This window comes from Stigmatopora argus, chromosome 18 (genome assembly GCF_051989625.1).
Source record: "Stigmatopora argus isolate UIUO_Sarg chromosome 18, RoL_Sarg_1.0, whole genome shotgun sequence".
In the NCBI taxonomy this organism is placed as follows: Eukaryota; Metazoa; Chordata; class Actinopteri; order Syngnathiformes; family Syngnathidae; genus Stigmatopora; species Stigmatopora argus.
Genome location: NC_135404.1, coordinates 7773991 through 7796179, shown reverse-complemented (window position 1 = coordinate 7796179; position 22189 = coordinate 7773991). Strand labels below are relative to the sequence as shown.

General features: G+C 42.3%; 2 protein-coding genes across 8 annotated transcripts in view; both read right to left on the bottom strand.

Moving 5' to 3' along the window:
- ctbp2l (C-terminal binding protein 2, like) overlaps window positions 1-22189 on the bottom strand; it is a 59334-nt gene that overhangs the window by 20528 nt on the left and 16617 nt on the right. For 4 of the 7 annotated variants that reach the window (XM_077626221.1, XM_077626224.1, XM_077626225.1 and 1 more), the window contains one exon: window positions 5484-5673. In XM_077626221.1, the coding sequence (XP_077482347.1) occupies window positions 5484-5541 (58 nt within the window). In that variant the 5' untranslated portion in view covers window positions 5542-5673. Of the gene's footprint in view, window positions 1-169; window positions 1977-5483; window positions 5674-22189 lie in introns of those variants that run through there. The other 3 variants (XM_077626219.1, XM_077626220.1, XM_077626227.1) reach the window with 2 other exon arrangements.
- The window catches only part of c18h10orf90 (chromosome 18 C10orf90 homolog), an 80725-nt gene continuing 80422 nt past the window's right edge, over window positions 21887-22189 (bottom strand). Inside the window, exon 8 of the mRNA XM_077626448.1 lies at window positions 21887-21930. Within this exon, the coding sequence (XP_077482574.1) occupies window positions 21887-21930 (44 nt within the window). The remainder of the gene's footprint in view (window positions 21931-22189) is intronic.

The window sequence follows — 22189 nt, the reverse complement described above, 5'->3', positions numbered from 1 at the left end:
CAGTTGCTCTGGAGAAGTATTTCATCTTGGTCAAATGCGGTACAAATTTTGCACTGCATGCAAGATTCAGCTCATTCTCGTTTGCCATGAATTTACTGACGACAGTAAATCTAATTGGCAGGGGTAGAGGCAGCAAAGAAATGAGTGTGTGAAGAGAGGTTAACTTTACTTGTGTCAGGCGTGGTGATCATGGTTGAAACAATGACGGGTGGACCAGTGCGGCGTCCGACCAACTTGGTGTTGTTAAGGTTTTGTGTTGGGAGAGCGGTGGAGGAAGCTGCAGCAACAATGTTGTTCTCAGCAGCGATGTTCATCCCTTTTCGAAGGAGTTGCGGGCTGTGAAGAGGGCTTGGAGCGTTTACTGGCGATGCAGGGGGAAGGTTGGGGGCTCGTTTCATCAACTCCATGGGAGAGTAAGAGCCAGAATAGGTTTTGGGTGCTGCTCCAGGAGTTCCTGGGGTGGGTTGGGGCTGTTGGCCAAGGGCAGACATGGAGAGGCCAGTGTGGGCGTTATACATGGAGAAAGGTCTTCCCTGGGTTACGGCATTGTTATATCCTACAGGGCTGATCGGTAAAGCTCCAGTTGCCAGGGGCCGTGGTGCTGGATAAGTGGTGGTCTCCAGAAGATGTTGGGATGGAGCGCTGCTGGGTCTTCTAGCAAGGAACTCTCCCAATCTTGGGGACACCGCTTGAATTGAATTAGGGGGTTGCTGCATCAGGCCGGGATCCATGGTTAAACCTTGCGGCTGAGCGTAATAATCATTGCGGTGACTGAAGCTGTTGGATCGGGTACGCTGTGCAGTACCACCAGTCTTGTATCCGAGCATGATGCGGGAAAGAACACGAGCCTGGGCCAAGTTTGGGGCCACTGAGCGGACGTCGTGGTCTTCCATCATCCCGAGCATTGAGAAGGAGTCAAAACCATGCTGCAACAGGAGAGTGATAGTACTTTCACCAAGGCCTTCGGCTCGCAGAAACTCCAAAAAAGCATAATCCACCATCTTCTTAGGGTCCGAAGCAGCAGGGTGGTGAGGAGGCAAGACGGTGGACATTCCTGCTGTAGCCGCCATCATGGTTGCACTGGGATCATAGTTAGGGTCATAAGGAAGTCTCTGGGAGACTATAGCTCCATAAGAACGAGGGAGAGGGCCGTCCATTCCCTGAGAAGCAGGGTCCACCAAGGAATTGGTGGCAGCTGATTCACAGGGTCCCAGGGAAAAGCTGTTGAAATTGTTTAATGGTTGTTGAGCAGAGACAGAGGACTGCCCAGCAGCGTAATTGGGAAGGTTGTGTTGAGGTCCGTAGACGGCAGGGGCAGGAGCGGTGCCGGCAATACGCTGGCCATCCGAGATAATCTTAGATCCCAAAGTTTCCCTGTACAAACGGCTCAGCTCAAGAACAGGAAGAGTAGGAGGAGGCGGGGGAGGAGGCGGCACGGGGATAGGTGTAGAGCCAGATGCCTGCACGGAAGGTGTGGCTCTCACTTGCGCTTGATCCCACGGATTCCTCAACCCACTCGCGCTGTGCCCATAATGCAAGGCTGATCTTGTGTGCAGCTGAGGGTTATCCCTATAAAACCCCGGCTCTTCCGGTGGCTGATCAGTAGGAGTGGCCTGAAAATAACCATGAAGTAGTGCAGCACTCCGTCCTGACATGGCTTGCTTGAGGTAAAGGCTGTCGCTCTGATCCAACTGAGAAGTTTTCCTCATGAGCTGCTGCTGGACGGACGGTTGGTCCTGATCACACCGTGAAGACACAAAGACAGGAACCTGCGTCTTAAGATCCGGAGGTTGATGAAAGCAACTTTCACTTCTGCTTTGTGCCAAAAAAGTCCTCAGGTCGGGAATGGTCCCACATAAATGACAACGACGAATGGCCCCGTCTAGTTGACCCTCAGACCAGTATGTAGACCCCTGGCCCGGCGAGCCATCGAAACGCGACTGTTCACTTGGATTAGGCATCAGGGAAAACTAAATGAACCACTACAGGAGTGGAAAATAGACATGTGTTGTGTTTCAACTCTCCAATTACACCTATCAAAATGGGAGGAGTGTAGAGGTGAAACGCTAGCCTCACCTAGTCTGAAGCTGTAGGTCCCCCTCAACCCCAAAAGGTACGTATCATGTGACCCCCAACTAAATAATTTAGCCCAGGAAATATTAGATGTTCATACAACATACAACTTTAAGGTGAGGTGCTACAACATAGAGTTTTAGAGCCAGGTGATACTATATTCTAGCAGGGTTAACGTTTGTTCTTGTGTTACTTTGAAGTCAAAAAGCACTCCAAGAAATTAGGCTAAAAACAACAAGCTGAACAAGGCTAGCGGAACAAGAGGGAGAACAAGAGACGCACTAATCCAGTAGAGTTGATGCACGCCATTGGTAAAGGCGGTCATCCATAGAAAGTGCGGTTGGGGGATTAGCTACAAACTAAAACCTGCTTAAATCCTTTTCTTGCTATGACTTCACTGGAACAGTTAGCACACACTGCGGAGTCTACAAACTTTAATTGTGGGCTAAACGCCATCTTTCTTGGAATGATCATAATCTGTCTGAGAGACATATACTGTAACCTTAAAATAAAATCTGTTCATTTGTGACTCCAGGGTGTATATCCTCACTGTGGCATAAGCTTTCCAGCTGCAACCTTGAAAAGGTTTAGAAAATAGCAACATCAAAATTGGGTGGACACTGGATGTTTGCTTAAGGCAAAATATGTGCACAAGATAGTCTAAATAGAGAAGATGGGGTGACATACCAGAGTCGCTGCCATTTGTAATAAACTTGTTTACTAGCCAAGAGCAAGTGCGGCATAAACAAGAGAGAAAAAAAGAGAGTGACAAGAGAAGAAAGGCGAACCCTGATAAATGTGTCCAGGGAAACCAGCTGATAAGCTATAGAGCAAACAAGGGTGGACTTTCTCACCTTCAAAACAGACAATGTTTGGATTGGATTGGAGAGCACTGTACTGTGACCACTCCATCATGAGATTTGTTTATATTCTCACCTTTTTTTTCTGGACTTAAAAAAAAAACTGTCTGGAGGGAAAGAATCCTCGACATTCTTGAGGGTAGTGAAAAAAGATAAGCTCAGTTTATTGGTAACGGACTACCAGCAGCCAGGTACCTTTCAGGGTGTCGTTTTCTTACGGTTCTGACACAAACAACAAAAACTATTCATAAATCAGGTGAATCTGATCTCAAAAGAGATGTCGATCAAGTCTTTGGTGAATTTATTCTATTTGTGTCTTCACTGAGCTTACTGATCAGTTACTGTTCATTTATATAAACACAAAACATGTCTTTGACCACACGCACAAGAATTTGCCATCGTAAATGTTGCACAGATTTAACACTTAGATTTTGTCAGACCCTGGATTAAAAGCTTTGACAATCGGAACTTTGCTGACTTTGATCTTCAGGGATTTTCAAATGTTTGAACTCCATAGACTAGCAATCTTCTCAGGTAATCAGTGCTGCAAAACACTAATAAACTCTCTATTGTATCTAACCTAGCCATCAGTCACAATAACTCGTTCTAATAAGACGTTTTCCAGTGTCAGATGTCATTCACATTTCCCTGCCCTACCGGCAAACGCAATAAACGTATGATCTCGTGTAAGCAACCAGCCGAGGGCTGCTAAAACCACAACCTGGAAATCATGTCAAGTGATTCATTTCCCACAGTTCAATGTCAAGAAGCCGCTAGTTGCCAAATTTATCTTGTACGCCTCTCGTGAGGACTGCTCCATAATTAAGTGAGCATGTTATATTACACCCGTGCAATGGGGACTAGCATGAATAAAACAAGAAAAGGCAAGACTCCAACATTTAGTGCCAATACTAGAAAAAAAAAACGCTCGGGGTACAATTTGCTCAACAGATGTCCAGTTAGAATCATGCCTTTGGAGCTATCTGACCATCTTTCTAGGCCGCGGGACGCTAAAGACGGGAATTGGCGGGTAGAGATAGCGGCAGAATGATTTAGGTAGGCGTCGCTCTATAACCGCTCAGCCATTAAACTTTCATGGCAACTTCATGAATTAAAGTATGACTGCGGGGAATCTTTGATTCAATTACCGTGATTGTAATATATGTTGCGTTAATGAGCCTCTGGTCCTTATTACAAAGTATAATAGTGGACAATGTTGGACACAGCCTCTTATAAAAGACACACAATGAATCAATCACAATAAAATTAATGTGTGAGGGTAGGCTCGCTCTAACCTCATTTAATCCACTTAATTCTGACCTAAACTGTGATGTAAACACAATATTTTGATATGATTAGTATTGGGTCTCATCTTATACGTTTCAAAAATATGTCATTCGCATGTTGGCGTGTAGACTTTTGACATCGACTTAGTGATCACAACCAATAACGATATTTGCCTTCCATCTTAGTTCGTTATTAAGCCGGTGGTACATACTGCAGCACAGATGGGGCGGACAGAAGGGGAGCGGCGACGGCCCACTTGCTTTCTGGAGAGACGTGAGGGTGCGTAGCTGAGCCACAAAAGAGGGGGCGAGGATTCGCGAGCAGGGGGGGTTTAAAAAAATTATAAAATAAAAAAAACACAACACCAGAGCCATGTGCAGAAAGCTGGAATTGACATTCAAGTCTGTTTCCAGTGTTGCGAAAGAAATGAACAATATCAACAGGGATTGTTTAGACACACAGTTACACTAAAGGATGGTGTAAAAGGTCAAGGATTGACTGAGAAGCAGGAAAGAAAAGGCAGTGGCAGAAAGCGTGCGGTCTCTGCAGACATTTTTCCCCCCCAAAGACAGTGCTTTTTTTACATTGAGCTCTTGAGAGACTGAGGAAGAGTGTCCATCACTTCTTCCTCTCCCTGCCAAGAGTGCTAACCTGGATCAAAATGAGTCACGCTAGGGAGGATTTGTTCTCATATGCCACAGACAATAACCAGCCAGACCCTCGCTTGGTGTTTGTTTCCTCCTTGTCCCGAGATTGTCGCCATGGCGGCCTTATCGTGCCGTACATACGATCGGTGGGGAAACTTCGTTATTTTCTTTTTTTATCCTCTGACACACTTCTCTTTTAACCATTTTGGATGTTTTAGCCGGCTACAAATTGCATCCAGGCTTACGTAAACAGACTTGAATTTTTAACCAAACACTTTAGAAAATTACAATTTTTAAATCAAATGAATATTTTTACTCATATTTTTTGTCTTATTAGCGGTTTACATTCGGAAAATATAAGTCGAATATTTGTCTTAATTTGAAGTCATATGTTCTGTATTATTCAGAAATGTATTTATAGTTTTATTATGAGTAGTATTTGTATATATTTAATCATTTTTAATGCTTTTTTTCCTTGTTTTGTCTCATGGGTTGCACAATTCCTGCAACGATATTTTGTGGTGTGTGTGTATTTTTGCTACGATTCCAAAATACAACTTCCTGTCAAGTGTTTCATGTACATGACTGATAAAAGTGTCTTGAGATGGATCCTTACCTTCACAAATTCGGTCCAACCGCTGTCTCTTGACTTTGTGTTTATCGGTGAGTGACATGGCCTCCAAAAAGAACGTTTCAGCTCAAAAGGGGGCTCGTCAATTAGGTGTTTACGACCACTGACAAGGTTCAGGCGCCTCTAGTGCACTGTCGGCACAGCTCCCCGGGGCATAACGCCTCGGCACATAAACCTAAAACAGAAAAAAAGAAAAAAAACTCTTTAGGCCAAAAATATTGTGAATACCATTTTGACTATAGTCAATCAGCAAATCAGTTAATCAATATCAGGCAAGATCTTGACGAAATATTTTTAAGAGTATCTTTGTATTTTCATCTTTTCTGCTACTTTTCTATACATCTTTAAATATCTGTAATCTTGTGAAATAACTGTGTGTAACATTTGATACCATTTTCTAGCATTTTCTAGTAGTTTTGTACTTTTCTTTCCGGTTTACTGTGAACAAAACTGCCAACTGACACTCCAATCCTTATACTAAGACAAAAAAAAAAGAACAATTCAGGGACTGACCAAAAGTAGGAAAATTAAAAAAATTCTAAAATAACACTCTAAAAACAAAGGACCATGTAACAACACCTTGAGCCCAGTAGAGGGTAGTTAAAAGCAACTCAGAGTTTAACTCAATCTAAAAAGAATCAATGCACTCTCCTTCCCCTTTAACAACTTTAACAGGAATTCCAGTGTGAAAACGCATTTTATCCGTTAATCGCCAGCACGCATCGCATGCAATCACGAACAAATGTCTTGTTGTTCCAGAGAAAAGCGAAAAGCTACACAAGCTGGCTTCTTTATCTATTCGTTGGCACAGTGCAAATGCAGCAAAAAAGGGAAAAAAAAGAAATCACACAAAAAGGATTAATTGTTGTGCTAAAAAAATGCTTGTTCAGTACCACAGGCTGCCTCCCTTCCCGCTACTAAATAGCCATTTTTGTCTTTTGTAAGCAAGCAAGCAGCACAAATAAAAACTGAAAAAGTCCTTGCCTGAGGTCTTTAAAGTCCCCTGACAAAGGAAGCAGACCGAAAATTGAGCTATCCATTTGTTTGCAATGGGGAAGAAGTATTCAAAAAGTGAAGGTAACCTAATGGGTGTTAAAAAAACATTATCTTGCTATTTTTGTGCAACATGATACTGACATGTTCAATAAAAAATCAATTACTGGGCCAACATAGTCATTAGAAATCTTTTTTTTGGAAGAACAAAAAAAGTTTTCAACTGTCCACGTGACTTTTGTGAGTACAAGCAGTTAAGAAAATGAATGAATTACCAACTGTTCCATTATATGAGTCTTGCAATCAACATGGGCAAAAAAAGGCAGCTCATCACAGCAATTAAAATGCTTGAATGCAAAAAAATCAAGAGTAAGAGTCTGAGACATATGTAGTAACAAAACCAGATGTTGGGCACATGACCCCCACAATTGTATGTCAGCAGAAGATTCAGAGTAAACTCGCGGTTTCAATCAGCAGCGAGCTGAAACACTTAGCAGCCTCATTAGTTGATTAATGGATTCAGTGGCTGACGGGTACTTGACAAGAGATCGATCACCACAGGTGAGTGCCAGTGAATCCCAATTGGGGGTCTTTGCTCAGTGGTCAAAAATAGCCTGACATTTCACATCCTCAAACCGTCAAAATATTTTAAACACCAAATGTTTTGGTGAAAGAGACTAAGATGAAATTTCAGAAATAGGTCTCCAATTGTTGGACGATTGGCCGCCATTACGGTGTTGTATCAATCATGCTCCAACTCAAACCCTCATTAGTCGATTCATGGATTAGCAGAAAACAGATTGCTTGTGGTCTTTTAACTGACTGCTGGTGAGCTACATAACATAGCGAGGGTTTTAGATGTAGACTAAAACAAGAAAAAAGGGAGGACCCTGGGGCTAAATCTTATTTTGAAGTGTAAAACAATCTGTTTTCATTATAAATCCGCAACCCCTAAGCCTAAAAAAAATCCTCAAACAGACTTGTTCTATTCTTGTTGTTGCCATGTGTCTTCCAACGGTGAAGCAAATACCGACAGATCCAAATGAACCTGGACTAGTCTGTTCCGAAGACCATCCATGGAAGAATAAGGCTCAGCGGGCATCTCTGGATGCGACTGAATTATTTAAAAGGTCACGGCCACCTGCTTGCCATGTGAAGCCAAGACTCGGTTGGTGCGAGAGAGGTAAAATACCCAAGGAAGTCATTCGGAGACTTGTAATCATCAATTTCACTCTGAAACGCATCCAGAGCTAATTGGCCACAATTAATTAGCTGACATTAAGCCACAGGAGCTGGTTAGGTGGGACGGAAGATTTTTCTAATGGATCTCAGGATGGAAGGTGACGAGGGATGTGCCAATAGCAATATATCTCCCCCAGTGTCAGTCAAGTGTCGCACAGCTGAGATTTACTCCATCGAATGCCCCGGTGATGGATGGGTGCGAAAAATCTATGCAACCTACTATCCTCTTTTCATTTCAAACTGTGTTTTTATTACCTCTTACAAAAAGAACTAAACTACACCGAGACTGAAGCTTTTCAATAGTTGTCAGTAAAGATTACCGAAAGGGTTTCTAAACCCGATTGCTGAAATGAATAACTTCCAATCTCTTTTATGCTAAGTTTCACAACTGATAGCACTTTTTAGATGATATAAATGTCAATATATTTGGTGGTTAAATAGAGACAAAATTGGAAACAGCGGCAGAAGTAGAACTGGCGGCGGCAGGAGCGGGACTTTATTGTTCATTTTGACACTACACTAATTTGACAGCTTAAAGCTCTCTAAAGATTAAAATGATGTCGGATTAGAGGGGAAAGATCTTTCACACGAAGCAGTTCAATGATTTGCACATTACACAAGAGCAAATGATTAACACAGTCAAATAACCCCAAAAATATGACAACCACACAGAACGAATGAATCATCAGTCAAGAAAGTCAGAAAATATGTACATAGTCTTTTTGTGGGGAAACACGTCTTGGGATGATTACGACTGTCAATTTAAGGATATTTTATTACGTGAGCCAACTGCTTATTTTTAGGAAAACAATAAATTTAATCTGTTCCATGAGGAAAAATGCAAAATCAGCACTACAAACTCTCGAAAAAACATGAAGAGATTGTTAAAAGATGACATTAGATAACACTCAGCAGTTTCTTTGCCCCCAAAAAGTATGACAGGGAAATTTTGAACCACAGCAACTATTACAGTAATCCGACATTGAGTTTGTTGAAAAGACGAGCTAGCCTCTACAGATATGCCGATGCCAGCCTCCTCAAAAGCTCAAGAGCAGATCAAATGCGTCTCAGTCAAATGCAAAAAAAATGTGGACCCATAAAAAAGGGAAAAATAACAATTGTCAAAGATTTTTCCTCCTAGATACAGTCTCACCTTCTTTAAGACTAGATCTAACTTGGTCGCAAACCCTCAGAGTTTTGTCTTGGTTCTCAAAACCATTCAAGTCTTACGAGTGATGGAGCCAATCCCAGCTAACTGAGGCCAGATGGCGGGGGACACCCATGCATGCTTTTGGGATGTGGTAGGAAACTGGAGTACCCGGAGAAAACCCACGTAGGGACGGCGAGATCATGTAAACTCCACACAAGAAGGTTGGAACCCAGCACCCAACCACCCAACCAATCAACCACTGTACCGCCAACTTGGTCCTGATTCCTAAAAAATATTCCTTGACTTAGTCTTAAACCCTCATATAATTGTGCACTCCAAGCACAATTTGAACAATGGAGGTCATTTTCCCTCCTGGTTCAGACACTGGAGTGCTCCCAGAGGCAAATCTGTCACCGCTGTGCCAAAACAAAGAAGGAGAAAACAGGAAGGTGTGGTCACCCGGCAACACCAGCCAGGCTCATCTATTAATATCCCACCACATTTTACAGGCCCGGTTCCTCTCCACCCGCGGGCACCATGAAGTGTGATTTCTATGCTCCGAGTGAGGTCCGTTATACGCGTGGGCAGGTGACAGCTTGATGCAATTATAATTAGCTTTACCCCCACCTCCCAAAAATGCTTCCCACTTGCACAAGGTACAACATAAGGAATGATAATTGCATTTTGAAAGAGCGCCATCCTGAGTGCTATTTACATCCAATCAATACGCTGACAAAGTTGCAACAAGTGAGGTTATCTGTACGGAGCAGAAGCCAGAGGAAAAGATAAATAAAACCCAGAACAAGAAAAAATGCTTGCAACATGCCAACCTGGGTAAGGCGTGGCGCTACCTTCCACCTCAACACTAAGAGGTCGGTTTCAATCCAGTCGCTAGCTGCTCAGCTCTATTTGGGTCCTTCCAGTAAAAGGTGATTCAGAGATTCCCACTCCAGAAAGTGAGGTGCTTCCACTCTAGCCCCACCCCATCCCCCCCATAATGTGCCCGCAAACCCTTTGCGGGATGGTTGAGACAGCCTGTGTTGTAGTACACAGGCTTTGCATTGGGAGCAGGCCAATTCAAACAATGTGCTGATAGAGTCCAGAGAGCAAGCGGTGAACAGGGCGGCTGAGAATGCTTAGAAGGATAGTTCCGGGCTGTTTCTATATGGGATTTACTCTTTGGCAATTGGAATACCACGGCAGATTTATAACTCTCGACTGAATGTGGCAAGCTATTTAACCGGCAAAGACAATTTGTTCCAGGAAATCCGTCCCATGAATTTGAATCTTCCTTTGCGAAACTCTCAGGGTGAATCATTAGTGACGGAATTTTCTGTTTTTATTGTGTTTGCATCATAAAGAAGTACTTCTCATTTATTCACTGTCTGTTACTTTTCCAAGGGGTGACTTGAACCAGAAATCTTAGGGTGTATGACGAAGAACTTGCATCTGCAGGTCCAAGAAAGACTAAAAGACTTTACCCTTATCCACTATCCTTATGATGCTTGGATAAAACCACCTCTGAGAGAGAATTCAGCCTCAGTTCTTAAAAATTTAAGGAAGCCGATTATTTGTCAAAGGTTGTACGCGAAGTGAGGATTCGTAACTACTAGCTCAATAAAGATTGAGCTGGGACTTTTCTATTAAAAGACAGTCTTTTTCACTTTAAGGAGCGGCGTTTGATTGAACCATCAAGCCTGTGGCACAGCTTTATAGTTGAACTCCAGCTGATGACAACGGCTCACAAGACAAGATTCCCTCCTTCGTCATACGTGTTCTGCCTCTACCACAAGGTCCAATCATCTCAGGCTCGATAAATGCACTATGCTTTTAGTCACCAGCACTAACACACACTCTCACTGCTCACTCAATTAATCCTTCCCAACCTTGCAGCTGGGAGATAAATGGTGTGGAGTCTCAGCAGGCTTTCTTAGCGTGAAGCCGCACTACTTGTTCGTTGTATGTAGAACAGCTCTCCAGAGGATGCCTAGCCCCTCTGCCACCAATCCAAAGTGCTCAGATGCTAAAGGATGACCGCCTGGACCAGCTTGACATTGAATTTCCATTCCACCTATTGTCTTTTTTGTTTGTTTTCAACAGACGTGACAGATGGAGGAGGGCTTTGAAAGGTGGGAAGCAGTTAACTTTTGTGAGGCCTCTGACATTTGTGTCAGGAGTCATCCAATTTCTGTCTTGATTCAAAACTCCCAGGTCCTGAATTGGTACCTTACACCCATGACAGGAAGCAGAGGGAAAAAAAGGCAGGAAAGGCTTAAATGACAATGTCGGCGTTACCGTGACGCTGGTAGTAGTCAATTTCCCAAGGCCATCCGAGCAGAAAGCCTGTCATAAATTGTGCCAATGAGCCATCTTAGCCGGACAGACATGACAATCCTTTTTACACTTGACACCCCTCCACTACCGATAATGGTCTCTTCCGTCGAAGAAGACTGTGGCCTTTCATTTTCTTTTACAAACGCCACTTCAGTCCGGAGCGGCTTAGATGCAGGTGGTACTGTTACAAGTGAAAAATGACCGCCAGAATGCACTTGGCCCAGCGGATTAACTGCAGAGTGAAAAAAAGTGCTGATGGGCAACAAAAGAATAAAAACAGCTATTCATCACCCTGGCAAAGGGTTCAAACTCGAGCGTTTCTCAAACTGCACTGCTTGGGGTATTGTGTTGCGCCAGTGTGGTGGCAGCTGCAGAGATAAAGCCCACTGGTCAGTCGAACTTCGGTTATATTCCAATGAGGCCATATCCTCCATTTCCTAAGAAAGAGGGATACTTGTCACATATCCTAGAACATCATTTTTTCAATGTACATCAAATTTTTTGATCATATCTGTGTGTTTTGTCACACGAGATTTCAAGTAGTGTTATTTCTTAAAACTGCAAAACCAGAAAACTGTGACGAGGATACCACATGACTTAATCAATCGTCTCATTAGCTAATTGATTCGCAACTGTCCACCCCTCTAGGTTTTACCCCCGACAAAGCACATTCTAATAACAAGAACCTGCAAGATAGGCACAACACTAGTCCACATAGACAATTTAAACATATCCACTTCATTTAATGTGAAGGAGCCATTTACACACGTTGAATAGCCCAACAAGGCCCTAGTTTTGACACACTTCCGGGTGGCTAACACACCATTAACATGGATGAATCACACGGATTGGGGTAAAAAATGAGCCCTTCGGGATTCAAGGTACATCCAGAATGAGTATACTAGTTAGTTTCTCAGAAAACCATCAAGTCAATACTGTAACACTCTGCAAACTAAAACATATGTTATAAGCAAGCATCCTTAACCTGTCTCTTTTTCATCTTGGTCACAACACTCCCTCTGATACAAATGTCTCTTGATGCCAAGTTGCAGCATGTTTGCCAACAACATGACCGCGACCTCCTACTTCTTCCAGTTGGACTCCCACTCACCTCTACCTATTTTACTCAATTCACTGCACAGAACCCTCTGACCCAAGGGGAGTCCTTACACAACAAGCAAAGTTAAAATTAAACTACCAAATACAACTTTTATGGTTCTTTCTTTTTATGATGGTGTTGAAATGGTATGAAATGCTTCTACTTGTTTACTTGGCAGTGATGGGTTACCTTGGATGTTTGTGGAGTCGTGTTCTTTTATGGTTTTAAAGATTCATATACTGTGGATTATGTAAATTGCAACTGTTTTTGTGAACTCTCTGGGATCCTCGCAAAACTCATAATGTCGTCTGAGGTGTGACCCCCCCTGTGGCCTCCTCTCATCTATCCATCTGCTCCCAGACTAAACCGCCCTCCACTCGCCCCACACACAGGGGCCAGATTAAATCAAGTGCACTGGAGATCAGGGTCCCTATTACCCTTGCAGGAACCACTTCAGCATCTGCTTTACTAGCCAGCATTTGAACCCCCCCTTATTATAAAGGCAGAAGGCTTAAGTCAGCTAGGAGGTCGGGGGGTGGCCTCTTTGTGGGGTGCGACCTCAAAAGGGTGAGGGTAGGACGTGACCGAGATGACCGTGATAACGGGAGGGCCTGTTTGGCCGTTGTTTAACACCTGATTGAAAGAGGTGTGTGTGTGTGAGAGAGACGTAGCGCTACATTAGGTGTACTTGAATTATAGCCAAAGCTATCTGAATTAACTCTGTATATCAAGCCCAGTCGAAGGGGTCTGATCTGATTGGTGGGTGGAGTAACCCAACATTTCTATCTTCCGCCATTAAAGTTAACCACTTCTCCTCTCGCTCTCTCACCAGAGCTATAAAACCACCAAACGGACATGTGATTTATTTCAAACCGTGGCCCGGGCTTGTGTCCTAACTATCGCATGCCGTCAATTAATTTTTTTCTCCCTCTCTCTTAAATGTGATGAGATTGCGGCACACTGGGACGGGGGGGATGATGGGGGGGTTTGACTAATTTGCTGACTCTGGTTAATGCACAATTTCCTTAATAATGCAGAAACCTGCCTGTGAAAGCACGAAAAAAAGAATACATTTAATGTGTTCCTCTGTTGCAGTTGTAATTAAAGAATCATCAAGGCGGCATGCTATCAAAGGTGTAAATGACAATGTAGCTTAACCAAAACACAGTGGAGGCTTCTCGGAGAGATGCTCGACATGGAATCCATTTGTCCGCCTACTCGCCACCCACTCTTCAGCACTTTGCTACCTTTCAACACCGACGCTGCCAGTCAAACAAGTGAGAAGAAGACAGAGGCTAAAATGTCCGGCAAAGAAATAAAAAGAGACCATTTGGAAACGGGACCTCCACGGAGGATCGCCTAGCCGAATTAAAAAGAGGCACAGCTGGCGCGTTTTATTATCCTTAAGTGTCAGAGATAATTCACCAACACCTTTGACAATCAGTATAAAACCGAACTGCATGTCTTTCTTTGTCACTGCCAGGCAACTAGTTAAAGACCATGAAAAAAATTCAACATCCACAAAAAACCAAGGGGTGTGTTTTTTTTTTGTAATTCTATAATTTTGAAATGTATCCATTAATACAAATACACATACAATAATCCCTTGCCATCTGAATGATCTAAATTGTTCAGAAAGCTGGAAATATTCTTTTTTTTAAAGTTTGTTTTGATAATCAACTAAACATTCATAGTTTAGTTTCAAACAGTCCAAACCCTCACATTTGAACTTCGCAATAAGAGAGAAATACATTTTTCCCCTATCACAGAAATCCAAAACCAATTTTTAAATTAATCACTTATTACAATAATTGTGAGCTGCAGCCCTCATTTGCAATGTAAAAATGGCCTCCAGATCCTTGGAAATGTTCAGTGTTATTGACTCTTTGATGCACTTAATGTCACTGGCAATTTCGTGGAAGTCAGTCATTAAAGTCGCCAGTAACTACTGTACAAAAAAAAACTTTAATAATGAGAGATTCTATTCATCACAGATAAAAAAAAGAATTAAAATGGCTAAAAGGAAAACAGCCATTGGTTTTATATCAGAACTAAACAAAGACCAGTGTCCTTGCAGCGATTTTTCAAAAGCCTAGCATGCAGCCTTGTCTGATTCTGTGATGTCTCATGTCTCATTTTCTTTAAATACTAAATCAATCGCAGCTCAAAAATAAAGTGAAACAAGATGCAGCCTCGCCTTAACAAATCGGGAGGATGTTAGGTATTTTCCTCAAGTCACTCGATACTTGCAGTTCCCCAAGATGATCTTGTTGTAAGCGTCATTTCTATTCCCACAAGAATGCCGGATGGAACTTCACTTTGTCGCACTCAGCTTTTGTGTTCGCTAAAGAGAAAATACGCGGGTGAGCCGACGCTACTTGTCTTTCACAGACACACCCGTGGAAAACATCGTACGGGATCCTAATGAGTCTCAGAAGCCGGGCTTTTGGAATTTCTCCCGTCTAATTTGGCATGCTTCACTTGCGCCCAGTCCTCCGCAGACCTCAAATCCAAAATGCCGAGGACTAATGAATCCACACAAACAAAGGGAAAACAAAACTTTGTGTCGCAAATATTGTTTGCTTGCACTACCAATTATCCTCAACATCAGTCCGAAAACCAATCAGTCTGCTTGCTGCTCTGAATCCGCTCTACTTTGGAGGAAAACTCCAACAATGCACTTCATTCATTACTGTCAGTATGTTTTGTAGCAAAAAAGTCTAGTCTTGACAATTGTTAGGAGTTCATAAACTGCACAAAGGACTGAGTCTGTAAGTGAGATAAGTTGACAGGTACAATAGAGATTTTTTAGGTGTACTTTGTACAAAAAGACAACATATAAAGGGAAAACAAAAAATCGTGGCAACATCCTCTTTAACAATTATCTAAATAGGTTTTAAAGGTTAAACAAAATAAATTTAAGACTTTAAGACCACTTTAAATATAATTTAATGCCAATTCCAGGACACCACAGCAGCTGCATTGCCAGTAAAAAAATAAATAAATAAATTCTCCCTATCAATAGACATAATCTGGTCGCAAAGAGTGGCAATACATCTTACAACCAGATAAAATTAAATACCTTTTAAAGAGACTTTATCACAATTGGTAAATTTAAGACATTTTAATATCACCCAGAATCATGGTTTACCGACTATCGTATTTTTTCTTAATTGTATCAGTCAGTAAAATGGCAACTCACCGCCCTAAAACCAGCAGTTTGCCAGTTAGAAGTAGCGAACATTTCTTCTAAAAGAGGTATCAAATTGTAATGACACATAAAATGTCTGATCTACGGTCTATATTTAAATCATTTTTTACATCCCACCCTCTGATACTCGTTACTTTTTTTAACCATATGGCAGCTAGAAAAAAAAAGACAACTAGGTCTCCATCTGAGCGCGAGGTATTATCACCAGTGTGGATCAGCGGGAAGGATGTAAGCGCTACATCACTATTAGTGTCAAAAACATGATCCGAGCGTGAAGTGAATACACTGGCTAGCGCTCACTCATTTCTCAGCTGACCGACCTCCAGCGGGAGCGGCGACCCTGTGAAAGGGGGCTCTGCAACACTTTCCCGCCAATAAATGGGCCGTGGACCGAGGTTGCCAGGGCCATAATAAAGCCCGAGGCGGCCCGGAGCGACTAAAGGTGTGCTAGCGAGGTTGGGGGTTTGTGGGGGCTAGGCAAATGTACTCACGCACCCACGTCTTTGGTATTCCGACACCGTCTCCTAGCTACCGACGGATGTGAGTGGGCGGAGAGCGAACTGCCTCCTTGTGCCACACTTGTCCCAAAGAATGTGTGCAGAATTTGCATTTTGATGTTTGATCCTAACAAACAGCTTAGCATGAGATTACAAACAGGTGTAACGTTTTTGTTATTTTCGATAAATTTTCCGAAGTCTTTACGAAGTTTTTTGTTAGAACTGTGTCTATGACTAGGACACCTATGATTTATATGTTGTTGACATACAATTTGCTTCTTTGCGCATATTGTTATTATGATTATATTTTTGTCAACCTTGATAAAGGTAGACTGATTATCGTCTGACTGAATCAAAATAAGATATTTGTATACATCTTGTACAACAAAGATGGTGTTCGTCATATTTACGTATCGTCTAGAATTTTAAGGCATATTTATACCTAAAGTAGTAAGCACAAAGTCATATGACAGCAAATAATTTAACATAAATGAGTCAATTTGACTAATTGGAGATCAGTCAACTGTTAAAAATAATTGTTTGTTTCACCCCTAAATTTAACAATGATTTGAAATGCATCTTGAAAAATTCTTTGACTTTAAAAATGTCTCCCAAATTGATTCTGTACACATATCCACAGGGTGTAAAACATACATAAAATAAATGAACGATTGCCTAAAACCGTTATAGCTAAATGCCAGTCATTTGTCACACTTGGTACATATGCATCTGCTTCCTAGCAATACGTGGGAGTGCAGGCAGACTTTTCTGACAAGCATCAAATGGGAGTTCTTAGTGTGCGATCATGTCTGCCTGAATGAGGCCTTGCAGCCTTATGCTGTCTGAGAATGTTATATATATTTATTAAAAAATATAAATAAAAAATTCTCAGACACCATAAGGCTGCAAGGCCTCATACATATATGTATATGTATATATAGATGTATTTGTATATGTATATGTATGTATAAGTATATGTATGTATAAGTATATGTATGTATATGTATATGTATATGTATGAATATGTATGTATATGTATGTATAAGTATATGTATGTATAAGTATATGTATGTATAAGTATATATATATATATATATATATATATATATATATATATATATATATATATATATATATATATATATATATACATACATATACTTATAAACACACACAAATAAATAAATAAACAACAAATTCAGCTTTCGTCCACTATTTTTCCCTTCCCCATTTTTTGACCTACATGAGCACGAGTGCGTGACTGTGAACTCTGAATGCACCGGGTGGTCCCGTCTGATTTTCGGATTCACCTGGGATGTTGGAAGTCTTTGTGAGCTTTCACTTTTGCGAGTCGTGAGAAGTGGACCCTCGTGCAGGAGAGAGTACCAAACACAAAGCGATAAGAGAGCGACGGGCTAAGAGACAGTCTAGTCGCTCGGGCAAAAGTGGGCCAAGCTGGTGTTGCACTCAGGAGATGACACACATTCAAGCGTTTGACTGGACTCATTCTCTTAAAAAACATACAAAGCCCACGCACAATCCCCTGGGTCTTAGATGATGTGCTAGAGCGCACACACATCCAGCTAACTACACAAGATGCTTGCATAGTAATTGTTTGTTTTTTTAATGGGTGGATCAATAGTCACATTTAGCCAAAGAGCAGCTCTCGCTTGTAGATTTAATTACTACCTATAGTATGTGACAACACTGTGTGGCGTGTTAGACAGAGAGGGCTGCACTATTGAATGTTTGTAAGCCATATTCTTTAAATTAATTGGGTAAAAACCCAGTGAACCCTGTTAAAACGAACCATTTTTTCTTTCATTTGACAACTCAATGTTTCAGCTATAGTAGACCTGGGGGATAAAACAATAACGATAATTATTGTCAAAGATTTTTGGTCAAAAATAGAATATATTTTTGTCATATCGCCCGGGCCTAAGTTATAGTTAATTTTGAGTTTGATCCTTAAAACATACAGTGAAAATGTCGAAAGCATGTGAGTAACTGACATCTAATCTAAAAGTGTTTTACTACTTTTACCTGAACTCCAAAAATAGCAACTAGGCAAACGCTGAACTGCAAATATGATCATGATTAGTAGATTTAGACTTTCAGGCTTTGAGCATTTAGTATCTTCTACCTCTAGAAAGAAATGAGGTGTCAAAAATGGCCCATTGGGGTGCCTCCTAAACCTAACCCCCAGTTATACAGTTGGAGATTGAGCTGCCTGGTCTCTTAAGAGTAACCAGGCTTAGGCCCAAGTGGAGCAGACTGATTACATTTCTCAACAGGCAATGCAAGTGGCCTTAGGCCCGCCATGAGTCACGCCAGAGCGTGTTCTACTGCAGCTAGCAGTGTTGGCATCAAGTGAGTTGGACTGGACTGGACTGGACAGATAAAGTCCTGAGATTAGCATTTAAATTCGGATGGACGTCCCAAATCTCAATACTGCAATTCATATACAAGACAAAATTACCCGAAGGACTCATTCGCTCTTGTATAACTAGGGCAATGAAAGCAACATTTTGTAAACACAAACTCAATTAAAACTTGTTTTTGTAATTAATTCTCCATCTCCAGGGAAGACGCGGAAAAAAACATTTATGATTTCACGCTGATTTTCGGCAGCTGCGGCAGCGTTCCGACGTTTTCGCTTCCCGCGTACGCCGCGAAACCAAACTCCACGAGTCATTAATCAATATGAGTTCATCGTTAGCACAATCATCATTCACTGTTATGGATTATGTAATTGCAGCATTAATCAGGGGGAGCCATAGTAGCAATATGCGCGTGCTTGATTGTCACAAACGCAAGAATTAAAATACGTTACGGTTAGTAGTTGGACTAGATTTACACTTCAAGGTTCAAGAGACGCCATTTCGATATTTAATATGACTTGATATTTCAGATTATTAATATAGTCATATTGTGATAGCACCCTAATCTTATCTCTAATGTTCATGGAATACATTTATGTGCAATCCATGGCTGCCATGTTTAATCAACCAATCGCCAAATAATTAGTTGGAATTGAATCAAACTAATCGATGGTCTTAATTCTCTTAATAGCAAATATTCTACTAAATTTTATTATTCAAATGATTGCCGCCAGGCTTCCCAGTTTAAATGAACTGGACATAAATGGGAGAACATGCTTAAAGAACTGCAGTATTAAAGGCAATAGTAGTAAAATAAGCAAAAATACTAAAGGACAAAAACCTTTGCTGAAATTTTTTAAGTCTAGCTAGCATAGGTGCTTGCCCGATTTCAGCATGTGGAACCCCCCCATGAGGACTTAATCTAGCGGTGTGATACGCTATATGTCATAGCTGAAAGACAGAGGGCGCTTCAGTGGGAAAATGAGCGGAAGCTGTTTACTTTTGAGCGACATCGCCTTGGCGTATCTTATTGCCCCTGTTAGAAAGGTCAGAAGCACTCAAAGCTTCCTCTCGAACACTGTCTAGTGCTGTCAAGAAATAACGGCGGACGGGGAAAAAACTGCAGTGTGGTAGTCAGATATTTTCCTCTGCTGATTTCCTCCCTCGGAATGCACTTTAGGCGATGTCTTGAGTGGGAGAGCTTGAGAATGTAAATGTCGCACCCCAAAAAATGGGACCCAAGTACTTGGCACCTCAATCGCAACCTACACACAAACAAACTAAATGGTTTGTGGTTACAGCGGAGACGCTGGCAAAGCTTCATAAGCTTTAACGCCGGCTGCCGAGGCACGACACAATAAACTCGGAATGGAGAATGGTGAGAACCTCCTCTTCCATTGTGGGGAATTTCCTATGTGATGCTTGGGGGAGCTTATGCATTCACCTTGTTGAAGTGATATTTAAATAAGCAGCAGCTACCCCCCGCTTTCTTCAATCCTCTCTACCACCTCCCTCTTTGCGTCCAATCCTTGTGTGCTGCCATAATTTGAAGCTGTCACAAACAAATCCTCGGCGCTGAACCTTGCCAAATGTCAGGTCCTGTCAAATTGGATGACGGGCTCTAAAATACGGGGAGGAAAAAAACGGGACCTTGGAAAGTTTTGTAGGCCAAACATGGGAGTTGGAGCTGCCTATGAATATTTATAAGCGTCCGCCATTCAATTCCTCGAGACGACAGACCGAGCTGCTAAACTGACAAGAGTCACCAGACTCCAAATATTCAAAGAATGGCTCAGCTCCAACTTACATCGTGTATATATTCTGCGGGAAGCTTTGGAAAACTCTCCGACTATGTTAGAACGAAATGTCTAATACTACCAGAAAAAGTGGCTCCCAAAACAAAAATGTAATGCTAAAGTATCTAAATGCAGTTAAAACTGAGAATACTACATATTGCAACAAATAGTAATTTAAATCAGTTCCTACGATTGTTTCTTAGTGGAGCACAAAACTTGTGGTCGCAACTAGCGGTGTCAAGTAAAACTTTTGACTAAAGCCATGTTGTACTTATGGTTTCCAAAGTAGCTGGGCAAGAGTAAAACGATGATTATTTCCAAAAGAATTTCACCAGAAAAGACAAGTGACAAGACCTGAGAGTGACAACTGTGGTTAAAAGATCTGTACAAAAAGAACTACTCATCTAAATCTGAGTCAACTCTTCTTGAAAGTCCTCTGACAAATAGAGTGTCAGAAATAAGATGCCCTGTTGGAAGGACATATTTTTCCAACGACCTCATCGATGCGTATTGGTCCAAAAACAGCCTTTAAGATGGAGCTCCTGTCTCTCTGCCTTTTCCTGCTGTATGCGCTGCCATCGTCTAATCTGTGCTGTTGCAGCTGCACATTATGTCACCATGTCCAGCAGGCCAGACTTTTTTTCCAGACGAGAGTGAGGGGGGTGGTGGTGGTGGTGGTAGTGGTGGAGTGGGCTCCTTTCTCTCTTCCCTTTCTTGCACCGGGCAAAGGATCAGAGGCTTTAATATGGCTGCCAGAGAGACAACAGCCATTTAATAACAATGCAATCGTTGCTCACAGCAGTAGTCCGGTGTTGCTCACTACACCCCGCCGTGTGCAGATGGTACATTGTCTGCGCTGGCCCAAAACATTCTCAGTCTCTCCCTGAGAATTGTTGTCGATATTTAACCCTTTTCCTGACGGAATCAACATGTAATCACACTGTAGTTTTGGTGAAAGGAGTGTTTTTTGCTTTTTGTTTTTTTCCAGCATCCCGCAGAGAGGGGGCACATCTGGAAGAGGCGTTTCCGTGTAAAAACAGTAAGAGCCCAAGCCACAAAAATCATCCACCCAAAGACGTAACAGGCTTTCATTAGCTCACAAAAAGAGGGATAGTGGTAGTCAGGGGCAGGGATTTCTTTCAAATCAACACTGTTAATGTTGCCATAAGCAAGTCACCTTGCCGTATTACCCTGAAAACTCATTGGAGGGCAATTACGCGGCATTTTGATGAGAATGACCAGTATTACAGTGTCGCAGTGGCCATTTCGTAAAGGTGGATGTTCATTACGTGCCAGCGGGGAAGAGCTTGGCCTTAATAGAGTGGCGGTCATAAACATCCTTCATCATCACCAGCCTGCCATTTGATCTGCCCTCGGGAGGATTGCGGGGGCCGGCAGTCTTCATTTCTTGGTGTGTTTACTCAGTGATGGACTAGTGGCGGACAAAGCCGGCGCGCCAGACAGAGAGCTGATTAACGACCGAATTACAAAACAACTTCGGGTCACCTTCCTTAACTTTATGATGGATGTTCTGAATCCAGGGATTCTGATGGCTTTGGCTAATAATGGCGCCACTTGACCTGTGGGCAGCTGCATTTCCTGTTCTCGCTCTGAAAATCTGAATCGATGCTTCTATAAATCACCACGTTACAATTAGCACTCATAACACTGAAGCCAGTGGTGTTTCACTCTGCAGCGTATCCGTGAGCGCTGCCCCGCTTTGTCGCCGCTGTCACGGGTAGTTTACACGGCTGCAAATGAGGCTCGCCATCTGTCCCACCTCGATGGGAGTTTTGCGCAGCTTTGGCATGCCTGACTTCCCCCAAATGCTGCACAAATGTTTGGAGACGTTACATAAGCGGTGAGACCTTCACTCGGGTCGACGGAGGGAAACGGAGATGGATAGAGCGGGAGAGAGCGGAAGTGGGAGACCGAGAAGTCCTCTTGGACTCATGAGTAGCTGTGCGCTCAAGCGAACAATAGCACTA